General features: G+C 51.1%; 1 protein-coding gene across 3 annotated transcripts in view; it reads right to left on the minus strand.

The window, feature by feature from the left end:
* SLC2A9 (solute carrier family 2 member 9) overlaps nt 1-24,508 on the minus strand; it is a 142,500-nt gene that overhangs the window by 81,820 nt on the left and 36,172 nt on the right. For all 3 annotated transcript variants that reach the window (XM_051829847.3, XM_051829863.3, XM_051829853.3), the window contains 2 exons: nt 18,849-18,973; nt 12,955-13,100 (listed from right to left, as the gene is read on the minus strand). In XM_051829847.3, the coding sequence (XP_051685807.3) occupies nt 12,955-13,100; nt 18,849-18,973 (271 nt within the window). The remainder of the gene's footprint in view (nt 1-12,954; nt 13,101-18,848; nt 18,974-24,508) is intronic.

Here is a 24,508-nt window from a genome sequence, read left to right on the forward strand (position 1 = left end):
CTGTTTGCAGACACTATCAATAATCACTCATTTGAATCCTGTAGGGAAGCAAGCAAAAAAATAACAACAAAGGAAAACTAGTAGAAATCAGGAATTCCAGCCGGCGCCGCGGCTCACTAGGCTAATCCTCCGCCTAGCGGCGCCAGCACACCGGGTTCTAGTCCCGGTCGGGGCGCCGGATTCTGTCCCGGTTGCCCCTCTTCCAGGCCAGCTCTCTGCTGTGGCCAGGGAGTGCAGTGGAGGATGGCCCAGGTGCTTGGGCCCTGCACCCCATGGGAGACCAGGAAAAGCACCTGGCTCCTGGCTCCTGCCATCAGATCGGCACGGTGCGCTGGCCACAGCGCACTGGCCGCGGCGGCCATTGGAGGGTGAACCAACGGCAAAGGAAGACCTTTCTCTCTGTCTCTCTCTCTCACTGTCCACTCTGCCTGTCAAAAAAAAAAAAAAAAAAAAGAAAGAAATCAGGAATTCCAGATTAATGCACACCAATCAGTACCTTGCCTACAGTTTGCTAACAACCAATTGGAAAACAGTAAAGATAAAAAACCTAATAGCAGCAACAAAACAGAAACTATCTGAGAAACTGAGAAAAGTCACTGTTTTTTTTCTGTGAAAAATACAACAGCAGGAACAGGCGTTCAGCAGAGCCTCTAAGACAGCACCTGGAACTCCTGCATTGCTTATGAGAGCCCTGGGGTTGAGTGCTTGCTCCCCTCTGGAGCCCAGCTCCCTGCCAAAGCAGAGCCCAGGAGGCAGCGGCGACGGCTCAACTACCAGGCTTCCTGCCACCCATGTGGAGACCTGGGTGGAGTTCTGGGCCCCTGGCGCCAGCCTGGCTCAACGCCAGCTAATGTGGATATTTGAGGAGTGACCCAATGGCTGGGAAATGTGTCTCTGAGCCCTTCAAACAAAAAGTTAAAAAATATAGCAGCAGCTCTCCAACCAGGGAGTGATAGGGGAGAGGACCAGGCTGTGAGGGATGCCGCTGTCCGTGGTTCTGAAACAAAGGCCACACCGCTCCAACCAGAAGCTCAGTGGCACTGCTGCTCTTGGGGGAGAGTGAGGACAGCATTCTGAAGAAGCCACAAGAGAAAAGGGAATGCTGCCCACACAGTTTTGGAAATGTATTAAATACATAACAAAGCGAAATGCAGTGTGGGCGCAGGAACAAAGTGGGTGGCACAAAAGCAGAAGCCGTCATTTTCACATGAATGTAGGGTGAGGCAGGAAAATACTCAACAAGGAAATGTTGTGTTGGGTTGAGGGATAGCTTAGGAAAAAGTAGTGATATGGGCTCCAATCAGGGAGATGAGATTAGGCTCAGGAGCTGGAAGCCACACACCCCTGCCCCAGTGTGATCTCATCTGTATCCACCCACCTGTCAATCAGACTACACAACCACGCCCCTTTGGGGAGTGGATTAGAGCTGTGGCCCCCCGAGCCTGCCCCTGTTGTCCCCTGCACCTCTCGGATTCTCATGCTGCTCTCCAGCTACCGCCCGCAGTGGTCGCTCTCTCCTGCCCGTGTGCCCTGGTACGGCTGGTACAGAGCTCCCTGTTCACCATTCTTGGGCCCCTCTCCCATTCAAAGCCCTCATGTTCCTGTGTATTTCTCTCATTTTCCAAATAAATCCTGGACTTGACCACATTGCCTGTCTCCTTGGTGCCTGAGCTTGGATTCTTCTCTAAGCTAGAGGCAAGAACCCTAAATGCTATGTTCTCCGATAACAGTAGCAAGGGGAGAAGAGACAAATTCAAATGTTTGTCACACTCCAATTCAAAATACCTCAAATTATTTTAAGAATCAAATGTAGGGACCAGCCCGTGGCGCAGTAGGTTAATCCTCTGCCTGCAGTGCAGGCATCCCATATGGACTCTGATTCTAGTCCCAGCAGCTCCTCTTCCAATCCTGCTCTCTGCTGTGGCCTAGGAAAGCAGTAGAAGATGGCCCAAATCCTTGGGCCCCTGTGCCCATGTGGGAGACCCAGAGAAACTCCTGGCTTCGGATCAGCCCATCTTCAACCATTGTGGCCATTTGGGGAGTGAACCAGCAGATGAAAGACCTTTCTCTCTCTCTTTCTCTCTCTCTGTCTATAACTCTACCTCTCAAATAAATAATTTTTTTTTAAAAAAAAAGAACCAAATTTAAAACCTGACACCATAGACAAAAGAAAAGTAAATACAGATAAAGATTTATTAAATTTCTGAATGGGGAAAAAATTTCTCAGTCAAAAGCCTGAGGAAGAAATCTTAAATGAAGACTTCATTATATAAAAAGTATGTAATTTATTTATGTAATTTATTTATAAATCTACTCATTAAAAATAAAAGTGAACCAGAAAAACATTTGCCACATGTGTATCAGGAGATTGATATGATTAATAGCAAAAAGAGCTTGCAAAAATTAATGGATTAATTAACTAATAGACACCTAAACAACATATATGAATAGTTAGGTCAATACAGAAGAAACAGTTTAATAAATGTACTGTGATGGGCTTATTAACGGCCTCCCTAATGCTATCCACATCCTAACCCCTGGAACCTGTGAGTATTAATTTATAAGCTAAAAGGACTTCACAGGGAATGAAGGCTCCTTCTAAATCTTTTTATTTGAGAGGGAGAGAGAGAGAGAAAGAGAGAGAGAGAGAGAGACAGAGAGAGACAATCTTGAATCTGCTAGCTAATTATCGAAACACACCCAGCAGCAGGTCTCCCTTGTAGGTGCAGGGACCCAAACACTTGAGCCATCATCTGCTGACTCCTAGAGCGCACATTAGCAGGAAGGAGCGAGGACTGGAACTCAGGCACTTGGATATGGGGTGCAGGTGTCCCAAGTGGTGTCTTAACCACTGGACTGAATCCCTGGCCCCATAGGAGGCTCTTGATATGCGGTGACTATCCTGGATTACTCAAGTGGAGCCCAGTGAAGTCACAAGTGTCCTTACACATGTAGTTTGGGCTTTTATGCACATTGTCCAGTCTTTCTGTGGAGAGGGAGAGAGGAAGCCTAGCCATAGCTTGGCGTGATGGGAACAGGGAACCCCAGCAGCCACCAGAAGCCGGCACAGGCAGGACCGCTTCTCTCCCAGGGCCTCCAGAGGGCGCTCAGCACCTCCGACACAACACGGCACCCCTTGATTCCCCCAGTGAGGCTGACTCTGAACTCCGTGGCAGTCACTGGTTCCAGCAACAACAGGAACTAAACCAGGAATTGCAATCCTGCTACCAGGCAAAGAAATGCGCGATAACGTGGTAAGGAGAGAGTATCTTTTGTCTATCAGATACCAGCGAGTTATTTAGGTGCTTCTGGGAGACACAGGCCCAGGGAGACAGGTGCACACCTGGACAGGGTGGGTGAGGTTGGGGATGGAGGCAGCCTCTTGGAAGACAAACCTGACAATACATACAAAGTCTTAGATGAATTCATATCCTTTGCTCCATTGTTTCCATCTTGGGGTGACTAAGTTATGTGAATAGTCAGAGTCGAGGAATGGTTTATGTAGAAGATCATTCGCACCAAGCTTGCCAACTGCAGGGTTTCAATCCTAAACACTGGAGAAGAGCCACGTGTCCAGCAAACAAGGGAGCAGTGATGCAATCAGAGTACCTCGTGCATCTGTGGGTTGTACAATTAGAATTCTCACAGCAAACAACCGCCATGACTCACAACACTGTGCTACAAAATAATCGGCCGTAGAAAATCATCAGTGGAATCAATGCAATCGTGTGTCTGTGTCTGTGTGTCATGTGTTTGTAAGAGCATGTTATATGTACAAAAACAAGTAGGAAGAAATTTAAAAGTTGTTATTTATTCTGAATGAGATATAGACATTTTCTTTTCTTTTTTTTTTTTTTTTTTTGACAGGCAGAGTGGACAGTGAGAAAGGTCTTCCTTTGCCATTTGGTTCACCCTCCAATGGCGGCCACAGTTGGTGAGCTTGTGGCCGGTGCACCGCGCTGATCCGAAGGCAGGAGCCAGGTGCTTCTCCTGGTCTCCCATGGGGTGCAGGGCCCAAGCACTTGGGCCATCCTCCACTGCACTCCCTGGCCACAGCAGAGAACTGGCCTGGAAGAGGGGCAACCGGGACAGAATCCGGAACCCCGACCGGGACTAGAACCTGGTGTGCTGGCGCTGCAAGGCAGAGGATTAGCCTATTGAGCCACAGCGCCGGCTGAGATATAGACATTTTAATGTTTAATTTTCAGCTTCTTTCTGTCAGGTACAGTGAGTATCGATGCTTCATAACCTTCAAAACTGAAACTATCAGTAAACAAGATTAAACAAGAGTTACAAGATTTATGAAAGATGGGAGGGTACTTCAAAAAGTTTGTGGAAGGGGCCAGTGCTGTGGCTTAGTGAGCTAAGCCTCTACCTGCAGTGCCAGCATCCCATATGGGTGCCTGTTCGCTTCCCAGCTGCTCCTCTTCCAATCCAGCTCTCTGCTATGGCCTGGGAAAGCAGTGGAAGATGGCCCAAGTCCTTGGGCCCCGAACCTGTGCAGGAGACCCAGAAGAAGCTCCTGGCTCCTGGCTCCGGTTCAGCTCAGCTCTGGCCGGTGCAGCCATTTGGGGAGTGAACCAGCAGATGGAAGACTTTTCTATTTCTCCCTCTCCCTTTCTCTTCCTGACTCTCAAATAAATAAAACCTTTATATTAAAAAAAATGTTGGTGGAAAGTGGAATTAAGAGATACGTTTAGGGGCAGGCATTGTGGCCTGTGGATAAAGCTGCCAACAAGGACACCTGTATCCTGTTTCAGAGTGTGACTGAGTCCTGCCCTACCTCTGATCCAGCTCCCAGTCACAGTCCTCTAAGGCAGAGAATCATGGCCCCAGAACTTATGTTCTCAGGCCCGCACTGTGGCATAATGGGTAAAGCCGCCACCTGTGACACTGGCATTGCATATGGGCATCAGTTCGAGTCCCAGCTGCTCCACTTCTGATCCAGCTCCCTGCTAATGCACCTGGGAAAGCAGCCGAGGGTGGCCTGAGTTCTTGAGCCCCTGCCCCCATGTGGGAGGCCCAGAAGAAGTTCCTGGCTCCTGCTTTTGGATTGGCCCAGTCCCAGCAGTTGTGGCCATTTGGGGAGTGAACCAGTAGATGGAAGATTCTCTCTCTCTCTCTCTCTCTCTCTTTCTCCCCTATCTGTCTCTGTCACTCAATCAAATAAATATATAAATAAATAAAACAAGGAAAAGAAGATAATTTTGGTGCAAAAAATTCTTAAGTCCATGGCTATGAGAGGTTCTTCAAAAAGTTTATGAAAACATGTATTATGGAAAAACTACATGATATCAAATTTTTTTCCTTCAAAATAAACTTCTCTTTTCATTCCATTTTTTCCATTAACTTTTGGAAGGATGTGTATGTTTATTCCATATTATTCCTGTCAGTGAACATGCAGAAACAGCAGAAGCATTCAGTACTGGACAAGAGTTGCACACCTTCGTGATGGGATATGATGCTAACACTGAACATGCATTGACAACCTTTAAAAATATGTGTGTGTGTTACAGAGATTCTTTAGGGATCTGGAGAATTATTCTGAAACAAAAGTGATTTTTAAAAAAGAAAACATACAGCACATTATTATCTCAGTTGTAAAGTATGTGTGAGTGCATGTGTGTATGTGTGTGCCTATATGTGTGCATGTATGTATGTGTGTGTATCTGTGCCTGCATGTGTGTTAGATGTAGCTGCCTTCTCTAACACAGAAAACATGCCCCTTTCATCTTAACATTGTGACGTGAACACAGTCTTTCACACCGGAACAAAACGCACTGAAGCTGTGTATGAAGCAACAGTGATCAACTCTGAATTCCCACATGCATTTCCGTGTCCACACCTCACCCACAGCAGATGCGTGTTGAGCACAGGAAATCATTCACTTCCTTCCTTTTTTATTATTTTATTTATTTGAATGGCAGAGTTGGGGGGGGGAGGGGGAGAGGAAGGGAGAGGGGGAGGGGGAGGGGGAGATCTTTCATCCAGTGGTTCACTCCCCAAATGGCCACCAAGGCCAACACTGGGCCAGGCCAAAGCCAGGAGCCAGGAGCCTCATCTGGGTCTCCCACATGGGCAGAGGGGCCCAAGGACCTGGGCCATCCTCAGCTGCTTTCCCAGGCACACTAGCAGGGAGCTGGATCAGAAGTGGAGAAGCTGGGATTCAAACCGGTACCCATACAGGACGCCAGCATCTTGGGCAATGGCTTAACTCGCTATGCCACTGTGCCAGCCCCAAATCATTCATTTCTGGCCCTGTGTCTTTCTTCTGGTACTTCTGCCTACAATCTTCATAGAAGTTCTTTTCTGCTTTATCTTGGCAAGAGAAAGAGCTAATTATTATGATTTTTGAAGATATCCTCTGAAAGCATAAAATGTCACATCAATGTTCAGACACCACAATGTTGTGCGATGTGTCTTTGATCAGATTCTCAGCCCCAGCACTAATGTCTGCATTTGTTCCCTTCCCTGCCTTCTGGCGGCCTATTCTAGGAGCCGCCTCCTCACTGCTCCCTCCACGCCACCTGGGACACCCACATCCCACATCCGAGCGCCTGGGTTTGAGTCTCATCGCTACCTCTGAGTCCAGCTTCCTGCCATGTGCACCCTGGGGAGTAGCAGGTGAGAGCTGGAGTACTTGAGTCCCTGCCATCCACACGGGAGATCTGCACCAGGTTCTGGACTTCAGGCTTTGGTCTGGCCCAGCCCTGGCTGCTGCAAGCATTTGGTGAATGAACTGGTACATTTAAGATCTCTCTTGCTGTCTCTGTTTCTCTCTCTCTCTCTCCACCCTTATTGTCTCACTGCCTTTCAAATAAATAAAAAGTAAATACATAACACAATAGTATGGCACAGCTATATGAAGAGACACATGGGCTAATGAAAGAATAGAGTCCAGAAATAAATGCAAGCATCCATGATCAGCATGAGCACCAAGCCATCACGCTGGTGAAAGAACAGACTCTTTAATAAATGGTGCCAAAAGACAAGCCTCCCACATGCAAAAGAATACAACGGGAACATACTTGAAAATCAACTCAAATCTGATAAGGGACCTCAGTCTAAGACCTGGAACCATAGCACCCCTAGAAAGAAGCACAGGGAACAGCCCCTTGCCAGGGGTTGTGATGATAATCTTTCTGGATGCCACAAACGCTCCAGCTGCAAAAGCAAAAATAAAGAAATGGGGCCACATCAAACGAACAACTTCTGCATGGCAAAGGAAACAACCAGCAAAGTGAAAGGATTAGCAAAGTATATTTGCAGGCTGGCGCCGCAGCTCACTTGGCTAATCTTCAGCCTGCAGCGCTGGCATCCCAGGTTCTAGTCCCGGTCAGGGCACCGGATTCTGTCCCGGTTGCTCCTCTTCCAGGCCAGCTCTCTGCTGTGGCCTGGGAGTGCAGTGGAGGATGGCCCAAGTGCTTGGGCCCTGCACCCCATGGGAGACCAAGAGAAGCACCTGGCTCCTGGCTTCGGATCAGCACAGTGCACCTGCCGCAGCGGCCATTGGGGGGTGATCCAATGGAAAAGGAAGACCTTTCTCTCTGTCTCTCTCTCTATCACTGTCTAACTCTGTCTGTCAAAAAAAAAAAAGTATATTTGCAAAACATATATCCGGTAAGGGGCTTACATCCCAAACAGAGAGAGCGCTCACTCAAGTCAGTGTCAGAAATACAAACAATCTGATTTTTAAATTGAAGAGGACTTGAACAGATATTTCTCCAAAGAAGACATAAACACAGCAACAGGTACATGAAAAAGTGTTCAAGTGACCACCAGGGAAATGCCAATCACAAGCATTATGAGACAACCAGGATGGCTACTACCAGAAGGACCGGGGAGGTGTGGATAAAAGGAACTTTGTACACTGTTGGTGTAACGCAAGCTGGTGCGGCCACTGAGGAGAACAAAAACAGTACAGGAGTTTCTAAAGAAATGAAAAAGGGAACTACCTTGCAACCCAGAAATTCCCCTTCTGACTGTACCCTCAGAGGACATGAGGGCACATCCGGGTCTCCCTAAAGACAGCCACGTTCTCCACAGCACTGCTCACAGTGGCCCAGATGTGGAAACCATCCAGGTGCCCACTGCTGGAATAACGGATAAAGAACTGCAAGGTGTCTATATCCATCCAAATCTAGTTCTGTATTTCCATCTAGGCCTATATCCATACCTACATCTATACCCACATCTAGCTCTGTATCTGTGTCTATACCTCTATCTATATAGAGCTATGTCTATACATACAGCCACCTCCATATCTAGTCCTATATCCATATCAATGCCTATGTCTATATCTGAATCTGCATCTAGCTCTATATAATGGAATAGTACCCAGCCTTTAAAGAGGAGACCCTGCCATCTGATACAACATGGACGGCTCTAGAGGTCATGAAGCCCAGTGAAATAAGCCAGTCACAGGAAGACAAATGCTTCATGGTCTCACTGATACGGAAAATCTTTTTCTTAAAAAACAAAAGGCAAATACACAGAGAAAGACAATAAAATGGTGGAGGAAAGAAAACAGAGATGTAAACCAGAAGATGCAATGTAGCAGATACGTAGCATGAACAAGCCTAAGGATCTGATGTACAACACAAGACGTTTAGCATATGGGATTTTTGCTGAAAGAGTAGATTTTCAGATACCTATGCCACATACAAGAAGAAGGGGATAAGTATGTGAGATGGATATGTTAATCTGCTTAATTAAACATTTTACTATGTATAGCTCTAATCAAAACTTTGGGCTGAACACATTATATATATATAATATATGCATAATGATTTTTAATAATTGCTCACCAAAATATCTTCTTACATAAGAGGATTTCATTGTAATGTTTCATAGCACAGCAGAGTAACTACAGTCTGTAACAATTTGACACGTCAGTTCTAGTCCTGGTTGCTCCTCTTCCAGTCCAGCTCTCTGCTGTGGCCCGGGAGGGCAGTGGAGGATGGCCCAAGTGCTTGGATCCTGCACCCGCATGGGAGACCAGGAGGAAGCTCCTGGCTCCTGGCTTCAGATCAGCGCAGCACTGGCTGTTGTGGCCATTTGGGGAGTGAACCAATGGAAGGAAGACCTTTCTCTCTGTCTCGCTCTCTCACTGTCTGTAACTCTACCTCTCAAAAGATAAATAAAAATAAATAAATAAAACCAATGTGACATATGTTTAACAAAATAACCAGAAGGGTCCGAAGCTTTTGGACATAACACACAGAGAAGAGACATATTTGAGACAACCATTACCCATTATATACCCACGTCAAAGTACCGTGCTATACCCCAGGGACATGCACCAGGCTGTTTGTCCGCACAAAGCCTAAAGGAAGTGCCATTTTTGTCCTGTCACTGTCCACCTCAACCCTTCAATGCTTTCTCTCTGCTCCTGAATCCAAATAAACCCACCCAGGATCCCTGGCTGGAACTAATCCGCAGTCAGGAAGCTTTTCTGTTTTCTAAAGGTCAATAGTAAAATCATGAAATATGACGTTTGTGGGGAGCAACTCGGACTAGACTAAGTTACTGGAATTAAGACTTATTCTATGCATCTGCTCTCCCACAATGTGGCACTGGGAGAGGAGGAAACAGCTTCTACACAGCTGCCTCCAGTTCGACCAGTAACCTGCAGGAGCTGATCCTGCTCCTGATTGGAGGAGAGCAGCGTACTCGGCGTGTGGGTAGCAGAGTTGGGATTGGTGGAAGAGGACTATAAAGGAGGAGAGAGACAACATGCACCAGGAACATCTAAGGGGAACATCCGGATAACATCTGAGCAGCCCCTGAGAGAGCCGGCCGGAGGTGTGCCGCTCCCCCGCGGAAGTGGGGAAAGTGGCAGGGGGAGCCGCCCTTCCACGGAGGTGGAGGGGTTGGCAGCCAACCCAGGAAGGACCAGCAGCAAACCCGGGAAGGGCCGAGCAGACAAAAGAACAGCGCAGGGTCCTGTGTCGTTCCTCCGCGAAGAGGGGGAGCGACAGACGTTAGATCTGAATTTATGACTTCTCTTGGAAAATCTGGCAATCAGGACAAAGTCTGTGCGGCCCTCAGCAGGCAAGACCCTTGTCTCCCAGTGGCCACGGGTCCCAGAACCCTTCATCTCGCCCACACTTCCCTGGACTCCTTCACAACGCGGGGGTAGGGCCCCCCACCCCAGGGAGCTGGCCCCGCCTACCTCCCCAGGGCAGCTCCCTAACCTGGAACACCCCTGCCCCTTCCGCCCCTCTCTCCAGTCCTGCCCCAGACAAATCCTCCTCAAGTGCAAACGTGTGTCCCGGCCCCTTCAGCAGGAAAACCACCCCAAGCCCTCCCTCCATCACCTGGCGACCTTGGTTAATAGTCCTGGGCACCACTGGGGCACTTTTCTGAGTCGGTCCCTGCTCCATCATCAGCGCCAGCCCAACACGTGGCACCTAGTGGAGGCTTTCTGATGAGCAGGTGAACTGGACACCGCTGGACCAGTAAACACACACAGCAGTGAGGCGTTATCTGTTTGGGGAGGAAAGATCACGGTATGGGAGAAAGAGGCATGTGGGCAGGGTGTGCTGAGAACACCTTGAACGGATATTCCAGCAACATTTTTCCTGGGCTTGGAGGTTTGGGACTTGTGGCCACTACTAGCACACCAGCTCAGAGAGGTGGGGTGCCAGCTCTGAGCATCCTAAAGATACAGCCTGTAGGTGTCATGCTCAAAGCTACAGCGCCACCTGCTTGCAAACTGATGCTTAACAATGTGGTAAGTGAATGAATGACGAGAAGAGAGGTCATGGAAGCCTTGGGTACCTGAGCAGAAGAAAGAACCTGGTGTTGATTGACAGCATCACGGTCTGAAGAATGCCAGGGAATTGAGAAACCATCTTCGCCCGGGGAGGCTGAGCCACTTTTGAGGCAGAAATGCCTCCATTTTTTGGTTCCCAGAGGACACCTGAACTTGTTGGGTGGTTTTAAAACGCATTCTGTTTCGAGAGCCGAGTCTGTAAGCACTACAGTGTTTTTCTTGTCACACACGAGATGCTCGTGTTTTATGTTTAAAAATGTCTTTCAAAGGGGAAGACAGGACAGTCTGCAGCGTGAAACACCACCTTGGCCCCTGCGACTCAGACGCCATCAGGCCCGCGGCACCTGCCATGCAAAGCAGGGAGGGTGCTCTTCCCGTGTTGCAAAAGGAAAACCAAATCAGCCCTCAGAACCCACAGGGGCCCCTAGAGAAAGATGAGAAGCCGGAGCCTCTGAGGGGGCCGGGGGCTTTATGCACAGCGTCACAAAACCACATTCTGAAAAGCGGCCGCGATGCTGAGGTTCATTCCGGATGCGCTTTACCACAACAGAAAGCCACTGACACCTTCAAAAAGACCTTCAAAATGGGGTGAGCGCCCACCGTCCCGTGGCTCCCTGCACTTGACCACTTGTGAGGGGGCCTGTGTGCAGGCTCAGCCCTGCTCATCTGCATGCCCCCAGGCCCAGGGGACCGCACCCCATGTGGGTCTGAGAGCACACAGGCTGGGTTCTGGTATCAGCCCCAGGATGGGTTGGTCCTCAGTTCTGTGCCTGACCCCTTGACATCTGGCGTCTGAGCTGCTCCTGGAGCCGCTGTGAGGGTTTGAAGGCCAACAGAGTGTTTCACGTGCTCCCCAGGTGTGCCCCTCCCACTGCTCCCTGCAGGAGCCATGCACAGCACAAGCCTGGGATGTCACCCGCCACCAGTGGGGTCATCTCCCACCTCCCCTGCAGCCCTGGGCAGCATCCTGGCCAGCCACGTCCCTCATCCTCACTGGATACTCGGGCAGCAGGTCCTGTGGCCTGCGTTTCTTCGCTGGTCCTGAATCCACCTGCTCCTCTCCACTGCCACGGCCACGGGCTCAGTCCTGGCCTCACCCCCGGCCGTCGCGCACACCATCAACAGCAGCCCCCTGCCTGGCCTCTCCCTGCTTGTCACCCTCCCCAGCCCTGTCTCCCCCACCCCTTCACTGCAGAGCCACCTTCTGCTGTGGATGAGTTACTCCCCTGCTCTGGTACCGCCCAGGGCTCCCCATTCCCCACGACGGTCTGCTGCAGCTCAGTGAACAGGGGCCTTGCTCTCACCCACCCATGCACTCTGCCTCACGTTCCTCAGCTTCCGAGGCTGTGCCTCACTCAGGGCTTTCCTCTACCTGTTCCCTTTCGCCAGAATATTCTCTCTCCCAACCCCCATCATCACCTGCCTAACACCTGCTCACCTCGCGTTGCTTACTTTAGAGGCTGCCTCTTCTTGGAAGCCTGCCTTGATTGCATCCCACCCCATTCCACCCTGAAGAAGACACTCCTCTTTGCCAAAGCCATCCAGCAAGCAAACTGTTGAGCGGGGGTTCAAACCCAGGTCTGCCTGCTCCCACAACAAAAGGCCGAAAATAGAAGGTTATGTAATTATGTGTTTGTTTAGGAAAAAAAATACTCCAGGGTGAGGTTGAATTGAGTGAACAACTTGGAAAGGTGCCCACGAATGCTAGATGACATAGCGAGTTGCAGCACAACGTGATGGTATGACTGCTCAGGAAGGAAAACACACAACAAACCATCTGTGTTTATGCAGGGCTTACCGTGCAGAATCAAGGCTGCATGGAGAGGAGCCAAGCTGTTAACAGCACTGGAAGGTTTGAACCTGTGACATATGCTGCCTGCCCTTAAAAAACCGCATCAAAGCCGATCAAAGGGATCCAGCAACTCTTCTCCAACACCACGGAAGAACAGAACTGGGACCTCCACACCAAAGGACACGTTTTAGAGAAAGGGCTCCCCAACACAGCCCGAAAGTGGTAGCAGCGAGCGTGGCCGGGCGTGGCCGGGCGTGGCGGGTGTGGTTGGGCGTGGCCAGGCATGACGAGCGTGGCTGGGCGTGGTGGGCGTGGCCGGGCGTGGTGGGCGTGGCCGGGCATGGCGGGGTGTGGCTGGGCGTGGCGAGCCCGGGAGCCTGCTTACCTTCCCCAGGAGCTGCGGCAGGCCCAGCAGCTGCCCAGTGAGCACACCGATGCAGATGAAGACGGCAGTCACCTGCCCCAGGGAGCCGCGCTTCTCCTTGGGCGAGATCTCGCTCAGGTACATGGGGAGCGCGCTGAGGGCGATGCCTGTGGAGCAAGCAGGGCAGCAGTGAGAGCGCCGTCTGCCCCCAGGGCGCAGCACTCTGCCCACAGCGCTAAATCCAGTACCCGGCTTCCTTATAAAGGGGCCGTGCGTGGGCTCAGACCCGTGGGCCCAGGAGGAGATGGCTCTGTGGGGAGGAGGCAGAGACTAGAGCGATGTCGCGACAAGCTGTGAAAGCCCAGGACACCTGCAGCCACCAGGGCCTCACGGAGGCCCTGCCCTGGGGCTGCATCCAAGCCAGCCCCGAGCCTCACTCCTGCACTCCGTTCCTTCTCGAGAGCCCTGTAGCTCTTAGCTATTTGGAAGCATCCTGCTCGTTACTCACCTGTGCAGCGTCTACACCCCACTTCCACCCACAACAAAGCTCCATGAGAGCCCGGCCCCAGGCCCAGAGCAGGCGTCCACCTCGCCTCTGTGGAGGGATTCCCTGAAGCACGATCGCTCTACCGCCAGACAGACAGGTGCACACGGGTTGGGCAGTGATGGGCAGTTCAGACCCCAGCAGACTGGGACTCAGGTAGGACTGTGGTTTGCTGGAGGGGCCTAGAGCCCAGCGGGGGGGGGGGGGCTCACAGGGCTGCAGACTTTGAGAAGTGAGCAGAAAGCCTCCTGCTTTGTCTCTTACCTGAATCCAGCATTTTACTGACTATAAATTTAACCTGTGAAAATTACAGCACCGGGGGGGGGGGGGGGCAGCACTGTGGTGTAGCGGGTAAACCTGCCTCCTGCAGCACCGGCATCCCATACCAGCACCCATTCACGTCCTGCACAAATCCAGCTCCCTGCTGGTGGCCTGGTAAGGGCAGCAGAGGACGGTCCAGGTGTTTGGGTTCCTGTCACCCATATGAGAGACCCGGATGAAGCTCCTGGCTCCCTAGCTTCGACTTGGCCCAGGGCTGGCCATTGTGGCCATCTAGGGAGTGAACCAGCAGATGGAAGACAGGCGTCTTCTGTCTCTCCCTCTCTCTCTGAAGCTCTTCTCCTGTATGGGGTTGTGTGTGACGGGCACCTGTGTAGCTGGACTTTACTCATTTTCACAGCTACAGAAGGCAGTCCCGTGCACATCTCTGGGAACATACATGCAGTAGATGCACATACATGATGCTGGCTCAGCAGGCATCCATCTTCAGCATCAGCAGAACAGGCCAACGCCCCCAGGAATCCCATCAACTTACAGCTTCAGGAGGGACGCACGTGCTCCCCAGTGTCTGGCGCTGTCAGCCACCGTGCTGCAAATGTGCCTCTCCGCAAGTAGTCAGGGGATTTTACCCGTCTACCGGCCATGCCATGAGGAGGCCTGCACACTCTTGGTCATTTCTGTAATAGGTTTTCTGTCCTTTTCTCACGGTCTTATGAGAGTTCTTAACGTATTCAGAATATGAGCTCTTGGTCAATTTCATTTCCTGCAAACGTTTTCTTGTTCTATACGTTTTGCCTTCTCATTAACAATGGTTTTTTTCAGATGAACAGACATCATTAGTTTTAACGTGGTTATATGTGTGTGTGCATAAACACAGTTTTATTCATGTACATATACACCTGGGTCTTCACAAATTATGTGGAAAATATGTATTATAAAAAAACTATGTGTGGATTTCAAAGTTTTGTGAGCAAAGATAAAATTTACTTTTCATTCCATTTCCACATAGTACCTTTGTAAATATGGAACTTTTGAAAAATGAGTGCATTTAAAGAAAAGTAACAAATAGGGAAATAGACACATCCCGAATCAGGTGCAGAACACATGCCTGAGGCCCAGGGTGCCCGATCCACCTCCTCTCCCCGCCTCCCCTCAGCCCTGCAGCCAGGCAAGTGGTGGGGCAGGCACCCAGGCCTGGCTCTGAGCCCCACCTCTTCCCAGGTCAGCGTGGGTAAGAGGTTAGACCCTGGAATGGCTGTGCCATGGCAGGGATGGATAGGGATGGACGGATGGACATGGACACACACACACACACACAGTAGGTGGGGACACGCATGACCTTCGAGATAAGGGAGCCTGGGATCCTCCAGCAGGACAGGATACCTCTGCCATCACCTATTTTTTTTTGTTTTTTTTTTTGACAGGCAGAGTTAGACAGTGAGAGAGAGAGAGAGAGAGAGACAGAGAGAAAGATCGTCCTTTTCTGTTGGTTCATCCCCAAAATGGCCGCCATGGCCGGTGCGTTGTGGCCAGCACACTGCGCTGATCCGAAGCCAGGAGCCAGGGGCTTCTCCTGGCCTCCCATGGGGTGCAGGGCCCAAGCACTTGGGCCATCCTCCACTGCACTCCCGGGGCACAGCAGAGAGCTGGACTGGAAGAGGAGCAACTGGGACAGAACCCGGTGCCCCAACTAGGACTAGAACCCGGGGTGCCGGAGCTGCAGGCAGAGGATTAGCCTAGTGAGCCGCGGCGCCGGCCATCACCTATTTTGACCTCAGGATCTGCGTGAATTTTGCCCCCAGCACTCCACCCCCACCCCGGGCTTATTATGCTTCCTGCCAGGAAAAGAACAATGTGCCCATCAGGGCTCCGATGATTGCCTTTTAATATCACAAAATCTGATGCAGGAATGCCCAGCCCTCTGTTTCCACAGGTTCTTCATCCACCAATTCCACCAAGTGTGAACCAAAAATACTCCCAAAAAATACATCTGGGGCAGGTGTTGTGGTGCTGCAGGTCAAGCTACCACCTTTGACGGCAGCATCCCATACTGGAGTGCGGCTCAAGTCCCAGTGGCTCTGCCTCTGATCCAGCTCCCTGCTAATGCACCTGGGAAGGCAACAGGAGATGGCCCAAGTGCTTGGGTCTCTGTCCCCAACAAGGGAGACCAGGATGAAGCTCCAGGCTCCTGGCTTCAGCCCAGTCTAGACCTCACTGTTGTGGCCATCTGGGGAGTAAACCACCAGATGGAAAATGGATCTCTCTGTCTGTCTGTCTGTCTGTCTCTCTCTCTCTCTCTCTCTGTCTCTCTCTCCCTCCTGCTTTTCCTTTCAAATAAATAAATCTCTGAACAAATCGCATCTGTACTGAGCACCACAGACTTCTTTTTCTTTACAAACAATGTAACAACTATTTATGTAGCATTTCCATTCATAAGTAACCTGGAGATTTAAAATATATGGAGAGAATGTATGTAGCCTGTATGCAAATAACACATCACTTTCTAAAAGGGATGTGAGCACCTGTGGGATTTTGGTATCCATGGAGAATTCTAGAACCAATGTCCCACAGATACTGAGAGACCATTGTAGTTGCTGAAGCTGCCACAGGTACGTGGCGGATCCAGCAGTCTGAACACACAGCCTTCACCCCTAACCACCTCCCCACCCTACCTTTCTGAGCCTCAGGGTCCTCAACATAAAATGAAAATGAAAAAAACCCCCCTTTTAGGGTCACTAGGAGATCAATGGAGATGGAACACATGGCACAAGTGGTCGATTGTAAAACACTACAGACACTCCAGCCATTATTCTTCTCATGCATTCTATAGCCATCTCTCTCCTGTTTATGCAGAAGGTCCACGAGTAATCTCTCTGTTCTTCAGCATAAAAAAGGTTACTTACTTGAAAGACAGAGAAAGAGAGAGAGTGCTCCCACCTCCTGATTTACCCTCCCCCCCCAAATGCCACAATAGCCATGCAGAAGCTGGGAGTTGGGGCCTCAATCCAGCCTCGGTGCCAGGAACCCAATCACCTCCGTTAACCTCCCAGGGGCTGCGTTGGTGGGAGTCTGGGGTCAGGAGCCAGAGGCAGGACTCAAACCCAGGCGCTCTGATATGGGATACAGGTGTCTTACCAGGGTCTTAACCTCTAGGCCAAAAGCACGCTCCCCATGGGGTAATCTCATCCTGAGACGGGATTCTTCCAAAGTCCTGGCTCACTGTCCCTGAGCAGGGCAATGGAGGAGAGGGAGCAGTGCCCCAGGCTCCATCAGGTCCCTCACCCCTCTGCTCAGTCCCCGAGATGCATGTCCATTGTTCGGCTCACGCACAAATCCTCAACAGAGAAGGGAACGAACCTTCCCGAGCCCATGCCAGGTTCCAGGCAGTGTGAGGCCGTTACTGCAGCCACACAAATGGTGAAACCAAGGCTCAGAGCCACGAAGCCAGCACCAAGAGCCAGGAATTGGAGAGCGACAGAACTGGTATCGGAACACAGGGATTTCCCGGCCTAATGCTGTCACTGACAGCGCCCCCAGTGCAGAGCTAGACGCCCTCGGGCCCCAGCCTCCCAGCCTTCCCCTTCCGGCTTAAAGTGCCCTTGCCCCGCCTTTCAACTGCACAAAACCCAACTCACTGAAGTTGTAACCACTGGACCCAGGAGGTCATTCGCTTCCCCAACAATAGCATCTTGATGACCAGCACCGACCCGAGGGGCTTGGTTTAGGGGAATTGCAGGCCCAAGGCAGAAGGTACGGAGGCTCACGTGCCCATCAAAACAATTCCGCGAAGACAGTCAGGATCTTGGCACAGCTGAACCTGTGACCCCTGACTCCAGCCAGCCCCGCAGCACCTGTCCCTACGCATATCCCCCTCATTCTCCACTCTCCCTCCTCGCAGCCTCCTTACAAACTCCCAAGCACCCCCAGTCTGGAGACCCAAGGCTGCCACCCCTCCTCTCTTGCTACCTTAAATTTCCTCTTTTCTTTATTCTCACACCTCATCTGCATGAGTTTTTCTTGAGGAGTTTTCAGTAACAGCATCTCTCCACAAATGCCTGAGAACCATCCTTCCCAGATTCGCATATCGAGGGAGGAAGCTGAATTTATCTTGACAAGACACTTTGAGTCTTCCACTCACACACCCACAGCCAGTGTCTGTGTCTCCTCCCCTCCTCCCCTGCTGTCCCAGCCAACACCCAGGTGCCGGGGACACCTGGCTCCACCCCCTACGTGCCCTTGGCTCCACTCCTGGCCTGCTTTTCCACTCTTCTCTACACACGAGCAGGAGGAAAGGTACTGAAACAGAAACCACTCCCTTCAACCCACCCAGGGCTTCCTTCACCCTCAGCACAACCCCACAGTCCTCACCATGGCCCACAGGGACCCACGTCATCTGGCCCCAGCTCCCCCTTGCTCACCGGGCTCCAGGGACACTCCGCTCCTCACTCTTCCCTGGACACCCAGTGCCCTTTTGCCTCAGCATCATTGCACGCTCCTCTCTGCTGGGAACCCAGCTCCCCAGAGATTCCCCAAGTTCTCATCTTTGGTTCAGTCTCATCTCTCCTCTTGTTGCCTCTTCCAGGCAGTCTTCCCTGTTTTTCTAAAACAGCCCTCACTGTCCCCCTGCCAGGCCTCATTTTTCTCCTGGGACCTGCTGTTCTCCACCTAACGTATCTCAGATGGCCCTCATAGAATGTATGCGGCAGAGGGGTAGGGTCTTAGCAACTGTTACGTCCCCAGACAGCACGGCAGGTGCATTGTAAATGCTGGGTGTACATATGAAAGAATGAAGGAGCCGGAGCCCAGACTGAAAACATCATCCTTACGAAAGCTCCCAGGAAACCAGACAAGCCTGGGAAGACCTGAACGGTGGCAATGACGAGCAGACGGCCACCCAGGTCTGTTGGGGCTGGCGTGGGTCTCCCCTGCGTGGTGGTTGTCAGTTTGGGAGCTAGAGCATCCTGCTGGGAACTGTTCAGTCCATGGGCCCTGCCAACCCAGGCTGCTATGCGACAGCCCCTAATGCCTCTCATGTTTGAAACACCCCTGGGGAACGGGTTAATGCCCCTGCCCCCATCACAATGGGTCTCACCTCCATCCACACCCATGATGAAGCGGCCCACAATCAGCATCTCGAAGGCTCCTGCCCGCAGAGCGCAGGCCATCAGCAATGCCGCGGCGACAGCAAACCCATTGTTGACCAGCAAAGTGGACTTCCTGGAAGGAAGAGAGGGTCTTGGTGAGGACCCCTACCTCATGAGGAAGCTCCATGCCCTGTCTCTCCCAGGTCCTTGAGCAGAGCAACACTGAGACACAGAGGACAGAGCTCTGGACAGTGGTCAGGAGCTGTGTGGCCTTGGGCCTCTTCTTCCCACCGGGCTCACCATTAGTCAGCTCGGTCACTTCCAGAAGCACCAGGGCCCTGGCATCTGTGACTCCCGTGTTGCAATGTTTGGTTTTGTAGACTCAGAGATGCTCACTGAATATTTCTGAAGGTGCGATTTAATCCACAAGTCAGGTCCAGGTAGGGAAATAGTCTAGTTACTTTATTTTTTTTTAAAGATTTATTATTTATTTGAAAGTCTGAGTTACAGAGAGAAAAGAAGGTACACACACACACACACACAGAGAGAGAGAGAGAGAGAGAAGAGCGAGCACACACTCTTTCACCTGCTGGTTCACTCCCTAGATGGCCACAATGGCTGGAGCTGGGCCAATCCAAAGCCAGGAGCCAGGAGCCAGGAGCTTCTTCCAGGTCTCCCACATGGGTGCACGGGCCCAAGCACTTGGGCCATGCCCCGCTGCTTTCCCAGGCACACCAGCAGGGAGCTGGATCGGAAGTGGAGCAGCCGGGACTTAAACTGATGTCCATGTGGGATACCAGCCCTGCAGACAGAAGCTTAGCATTCTATGCCACAGCATAGCACTAGTCCCTGGTCTAGTTGCTTTAATGGAGAGGATTTAATACAGGGACTTGGCTAAGCAGGCATCAGAGGACAGAGATGTCAAAAAAAAGGGGACCTGTAAAGGCAGGGTGTTGCTGGCCAGGTGCCAATACCTCTGGGGCTTGGGAAGGGGTGCTGAAGAGCTGGCTTGGAACTTGGCGGGGGGACACTGCCTGCTGGCACTGCTTCCTCTGAGGGGAAATGGGAGTGGAGGAAAGCCAGAAGCTGGAATCAACTGCCAAGGTCATCACTGGGATTGGCAGGAAGTTCAGGCAAATGAACAAAGAGCAAATCCCCTCTCCTTCCTACCCCAGTGTGTCCTTGTGTGTACATGCGCAGAACAAAGAAGGGTGTGGGTGGGTGGGGTGACTGACAGCTCAACCACCTGCCCAGCGTCCTGCAATGGCAGGGGTAGTTTTCTTCCCTTCCCCCATCCCCCACCTCTCTGCCTTCCTTCTTTCCCATCTAGGTGACCCATAAAATTACAATACTTCTTACACCCAAAGGCATCTTGGGTTTGCTAAACTGCTGTAGCCGGTGCAAGGCTGGATGAATCCACTCCGACAGGCCAGCCAAAGTCCCATGGCCATCACCATCACTAATATCTGCATGTCAGGCTTTCCCTCCACCCTCAGGTTGGGAGTCCTGGGACCCGGACTCCTGCTCCAGCCCCCAGCGGCCGGAAACTTTGCATTTCATCCTCTCGCTTGCAAACAGACTCCCTCAGCACACAGTCTTTTATCTCTTACTATGTGAGACCCTGTTGTAAACCCTTTATGTGAGTCGTCCCTTTAACCCTCAAGACAACACGATGGGGTCTGTTCCCTCGCCATCCCCGGCTTCGGGACAAGTGAGCTAGGACAGCAAATCCGAATCTTGTTTGGGGTCAGACAGTTGGTGAGTTGAAGGGTTGAGGAAACACCTTGGCCCCTCACAGCTTCCTTTTTGCACCTAAAAAAATCAGCTAGTTGAGATATTAAATTGTTTTGCACAAATTTCAAGGAGTTAGGGATTTGAAAGGGGACTTTGGTATTACTTGTAGGAGTTTAATCTCTTGACTTCCAAGCCAGAGCCGTACATGCTATTTCTGACTTGTCTCAAACTTAGCATTCAGTTCTCTCCCCTTTCTGCACCTTTCTGGAGATTCCTGTGGTCAGGGGCTTTGCTCAATGACATGGTACGAAAGTTGCTCAGTACAACATTCTCCATGATAGCAGGTGGTTGAAACAATCCAGGAGACCATGAACAAGGCACTACCTAGATAGATTATGGCACATCCACATAGTGGAACAGGCTACAGACGTTAAAACAGAGGTCAGTTGTCTATATTCTATAGGAAAAATCTCCAAGATAATAAGTTTAAAGGATAAGGCTCAGGACAACCTGTGTGAAAAAGAAATGTGTGTGTATATGTGTGTGCATCTGTGTGTGTGTCACAAACCTTGGAAAAGACACCCAAAACAGGTAACACTGATAACTGTTTCCCTCCAGGGAGGGACCAGAGTGCCTGAGGGTAGAGCGGAAAGGGAGACTCTTCCCTTTATATCCATCTGATCCTTTTCATAGTGAAGCCACATGAGTGTTTATCACTCAGGAAAAATGTGATTTCATTTCTGAGAAATTGATCCAAATGGACCTCATGACGGAAAAAACTGTGAGGACTGAGCAAATGCTTAAAACAAAGGATCCACTCCAGACCCAGCTCCCTGATTCTGACAAGGCAGGTCCCAGGTTCCGGGCAACAGGGGTCCGCCTGGGGGCACCCACAAGGGAGACCTGGAAGAAGCTCCTGGATTTGGCTCTGCCCAGTGCTGGCCATTGCAGCCATCTAGGGAGGGAACCAGCAGGTGGAAGAGCTCTCTCTGTCTCTGTCTCTCCCTCTATTGCTGTCACTCTGACTTCCAAGCAAATAAATAAATCTTAAAAAAAAAAAAAGTAAAGTGAGTCCAGGGATAAGCAGGGCTGCTGCAAGTCCCTGGGAAGCTGCCTGTCCCTTGGCCCTCTCCTTTCTCTGTTCTGACCCATTTCATCAGGAACCGCATGCTCTAGGCCCTCTGGTGCCCTGTGACGACCGGGCAGCAGCAGCAGGCCCTGGCCATCCCTCCTCTGCCCTCACAGCAACAGGAGTCTCCTCTGGGGGCCCCTTCTGTTTGCGTGGGAAACAGCCTGCCCTCCTCCACCACAAGGCCCTGGCTTTTAGACCTCAGCAATGCATCTCTTCCTCTGACCTTTCACCCTGGGGCAGAAGCAGTTTGACTACTTAAAGAAAAAAAGTTGGCAGAGGGCATTAACCTAGCAGTTAAAGATACCTGCATCCCACAGCAGAGGGCCTGGATGCAGTTCCAGGTCCAGCTCCTTACTCCAGCTTCCCACCTTGTGTTGATGCTTGGGGAGCAAACCATACCCTCTCCGTGCCTTGCGGGACAAATCCCTGCTGTTTAAGGTAAGCTTGAGAAAGGCTGATCCCATGGGGTTCAGCGCTCTCTGTGGACACAGAGAACCAGGCATCCGCAGAAACCCAAACTCAGCTCTTGCTCCTGACACTCTCTCCAGTGCCCTGTGCAGGTGCAGGGGCTACGGGGTACTAGAAGACACCAGTGATGAACAACAGCTCTGACAGATACAGGGGTGCCCAGACACAACGTGAGACCCTGGTAAGGAGCCATCATCTGCTGCTTTCCCAGGCACATTAGCAGCGAGCAGGATCAGAAACAGAGCAACTGGGACTCAACTAATGTTCATGTGGGATGCCAACCATGCAGGTGCAGCTTAGCCCACTAGGCCACAACACAGGCCCCCGGGAAAGTTTCTTCTGGGGCCAGTGTTGTGGTGTAGTAGGTTAAGTCTCCACCTGTAGCACCAGCATCCCATATGGGTGCTAGTTTGTGTCCCTGCTGCTCCTCTTCCAATCCAGCTCTCTGTTATGGCCTGGGAAAGCAGTGGAAGATGGCCCAAGTGCTTGGGCCCCTGGATGGAGCTCCTGGCTCCTGGCTTCAGACCAGCCCAGCTCCAGCCATTGTAGTCATTTGGGGAGTGCGCCAGCAAATGGAAGGTCTCTCTCTCTCTCTCTCTGTCTCTCCATTTGCCTATCGAATAAATAAATCTTTTAGAAAAAGTTTCTCCTATTCTCTGATCCTGGTATAATTCAGAAACAGGTTGGTGGAATTTGCTGATGGGCTGGACAGAGGTGGGGAGACGGAGGAGCCAAGGATGCTGCCCACATCTTTGGCCCAACTCTTGCATGAAACACAACAGTGCATTTTGTGCTATGCAATGAATGTTAAAATCACATTAAATTCTTACTTGAAACATTTGCAAATAGGACTGCACACCTTTAACTAAATTCCTCATTTTAATATATTCCTTCCCGAAATAACTGCCGGCCTGACAGCATCCCAGAGAGAATGGAAACCTTATTTGCAAATAGCGCACAAAGCTGACTCACTGGGTTTCAGATACGGGGACTTTAATCACTGTGTTTCCATCCCCCCCACCCCCACCACCACCACCAAGGATGAACACAGCAAAAGAAGCGAGGGAGCTGGATTCTGAGAGCAGAAATCCAGCTCCCCCTGGAATTCCACTCAGGGTACCTGATTCACTGTTTCCAGCTTTTCCAACCGGGTAGGATTCTCCCTGTGCAAACCAGGTCAACAGCCACCAGGTGGAAGGGAACCATGATAGAGTGATGAGGAGCTGAGGCCCTGTCCCCTGAGAACCGCCCAAAGGGGCTGGGGACATTTGGCCTGGACAGGAGGTCAGAGGAAGCATGAGTGGTGTCGTCCATGTAGGTCTTATCTTCAGTGGATATGCAGGGGCAGGCCCAGGGAACACTGTTTCAGAGTATATTTGAAAAGTGCTGTGGCATAGTGGGTAAAGCCACTGTCTGCAGTGCCGGCATCCCATATGGGTGCTGGTTCTAGTCCCGGCTGCTCCACTTCCAGTCCAGCTCTCTGCTATGGCCTGGGAAAGCAGTAGAAGATGGCCCAGGTTCTTGGGCCCCTGCACCTGTGTGGGAAGACCCAGAAGAAGCTCCTGGCTTCACATCAGTGCCACTCCAGCCATTGTGGCCAACTGGGGAGTGAACCAGCAGATGGAAGACGCCCCCCTCTCTCTCCCTCTCCTCTCTCTGACTTTCAAATAAAAAAAAATCTTAAATAAACAAACAAAAAAAAGCTTCTCATCAAGTCTTAGCTGGAGACACAGCACTGGCCGTGGCCACTTTACCTTCCGAGAAGTCTTTAGACTCACGAAGCCGACAAGCCAAGACAATACCTTGCTTCCACATCCTTCCCCCTCCTCACGTCCACCCATTGCTGTTCACTCAGCTGAACTCCACAGTCTAGCATTTTAAACATCTGTAACATCTGTAACCTCGGATCCACTCCCTTTCAATATATGTCCCTGGCAAAACTCCAACTGGTAACCCACAAAGCTCAGCTTGTGGACGGATCTTGCCTGAAATTCATCGCCAGACCTCAAGTGCTCTCAGGGCTTCCCCAGTAATGACCCTAAAGTTTCTGGTCCATTCAGTGCCTGGCTCTTTTAGAGGACAACTTGCTACTTCTCCCTTCAAACCCTTTTTCCTCATTCTCTTCACATAGAAGGTTCTCGGTGTTTGTTGAGTGAATCGTTGTGCCGGGGAGTGAAGGGTATGGGAGGAAGCTGAGCTGCAAGGCTGGTGCTGCGGGGCAGTGCCCTCTTCCAAAACTGAGTGGCTGCAACCCTCAGCCCCAGTGCAACAGTAATGGAGGCGTTTAGCCCTAAAGTCCGTGCTTCATGGATGTATGCAGTTCTGGAGCGGGTT

Source organism: Oryctolagus cuniculus, chromosome 2 (genome assembly GCF_051225735.1).
Source record: "Oryctolagus cuniculus isolate XC-2025 breed Fujian yellow rabbit chromosome 2, ASM5122573v1, whole genome shotgun sequence".
Classification (NCBI taxonomy): domain Eukaryota; kingdom Metazoa; phylum Chordata; class Mammalia; order Lagomorpha; family Leporidae; genus Oryctolagus; species Oryctolagus cuniculus.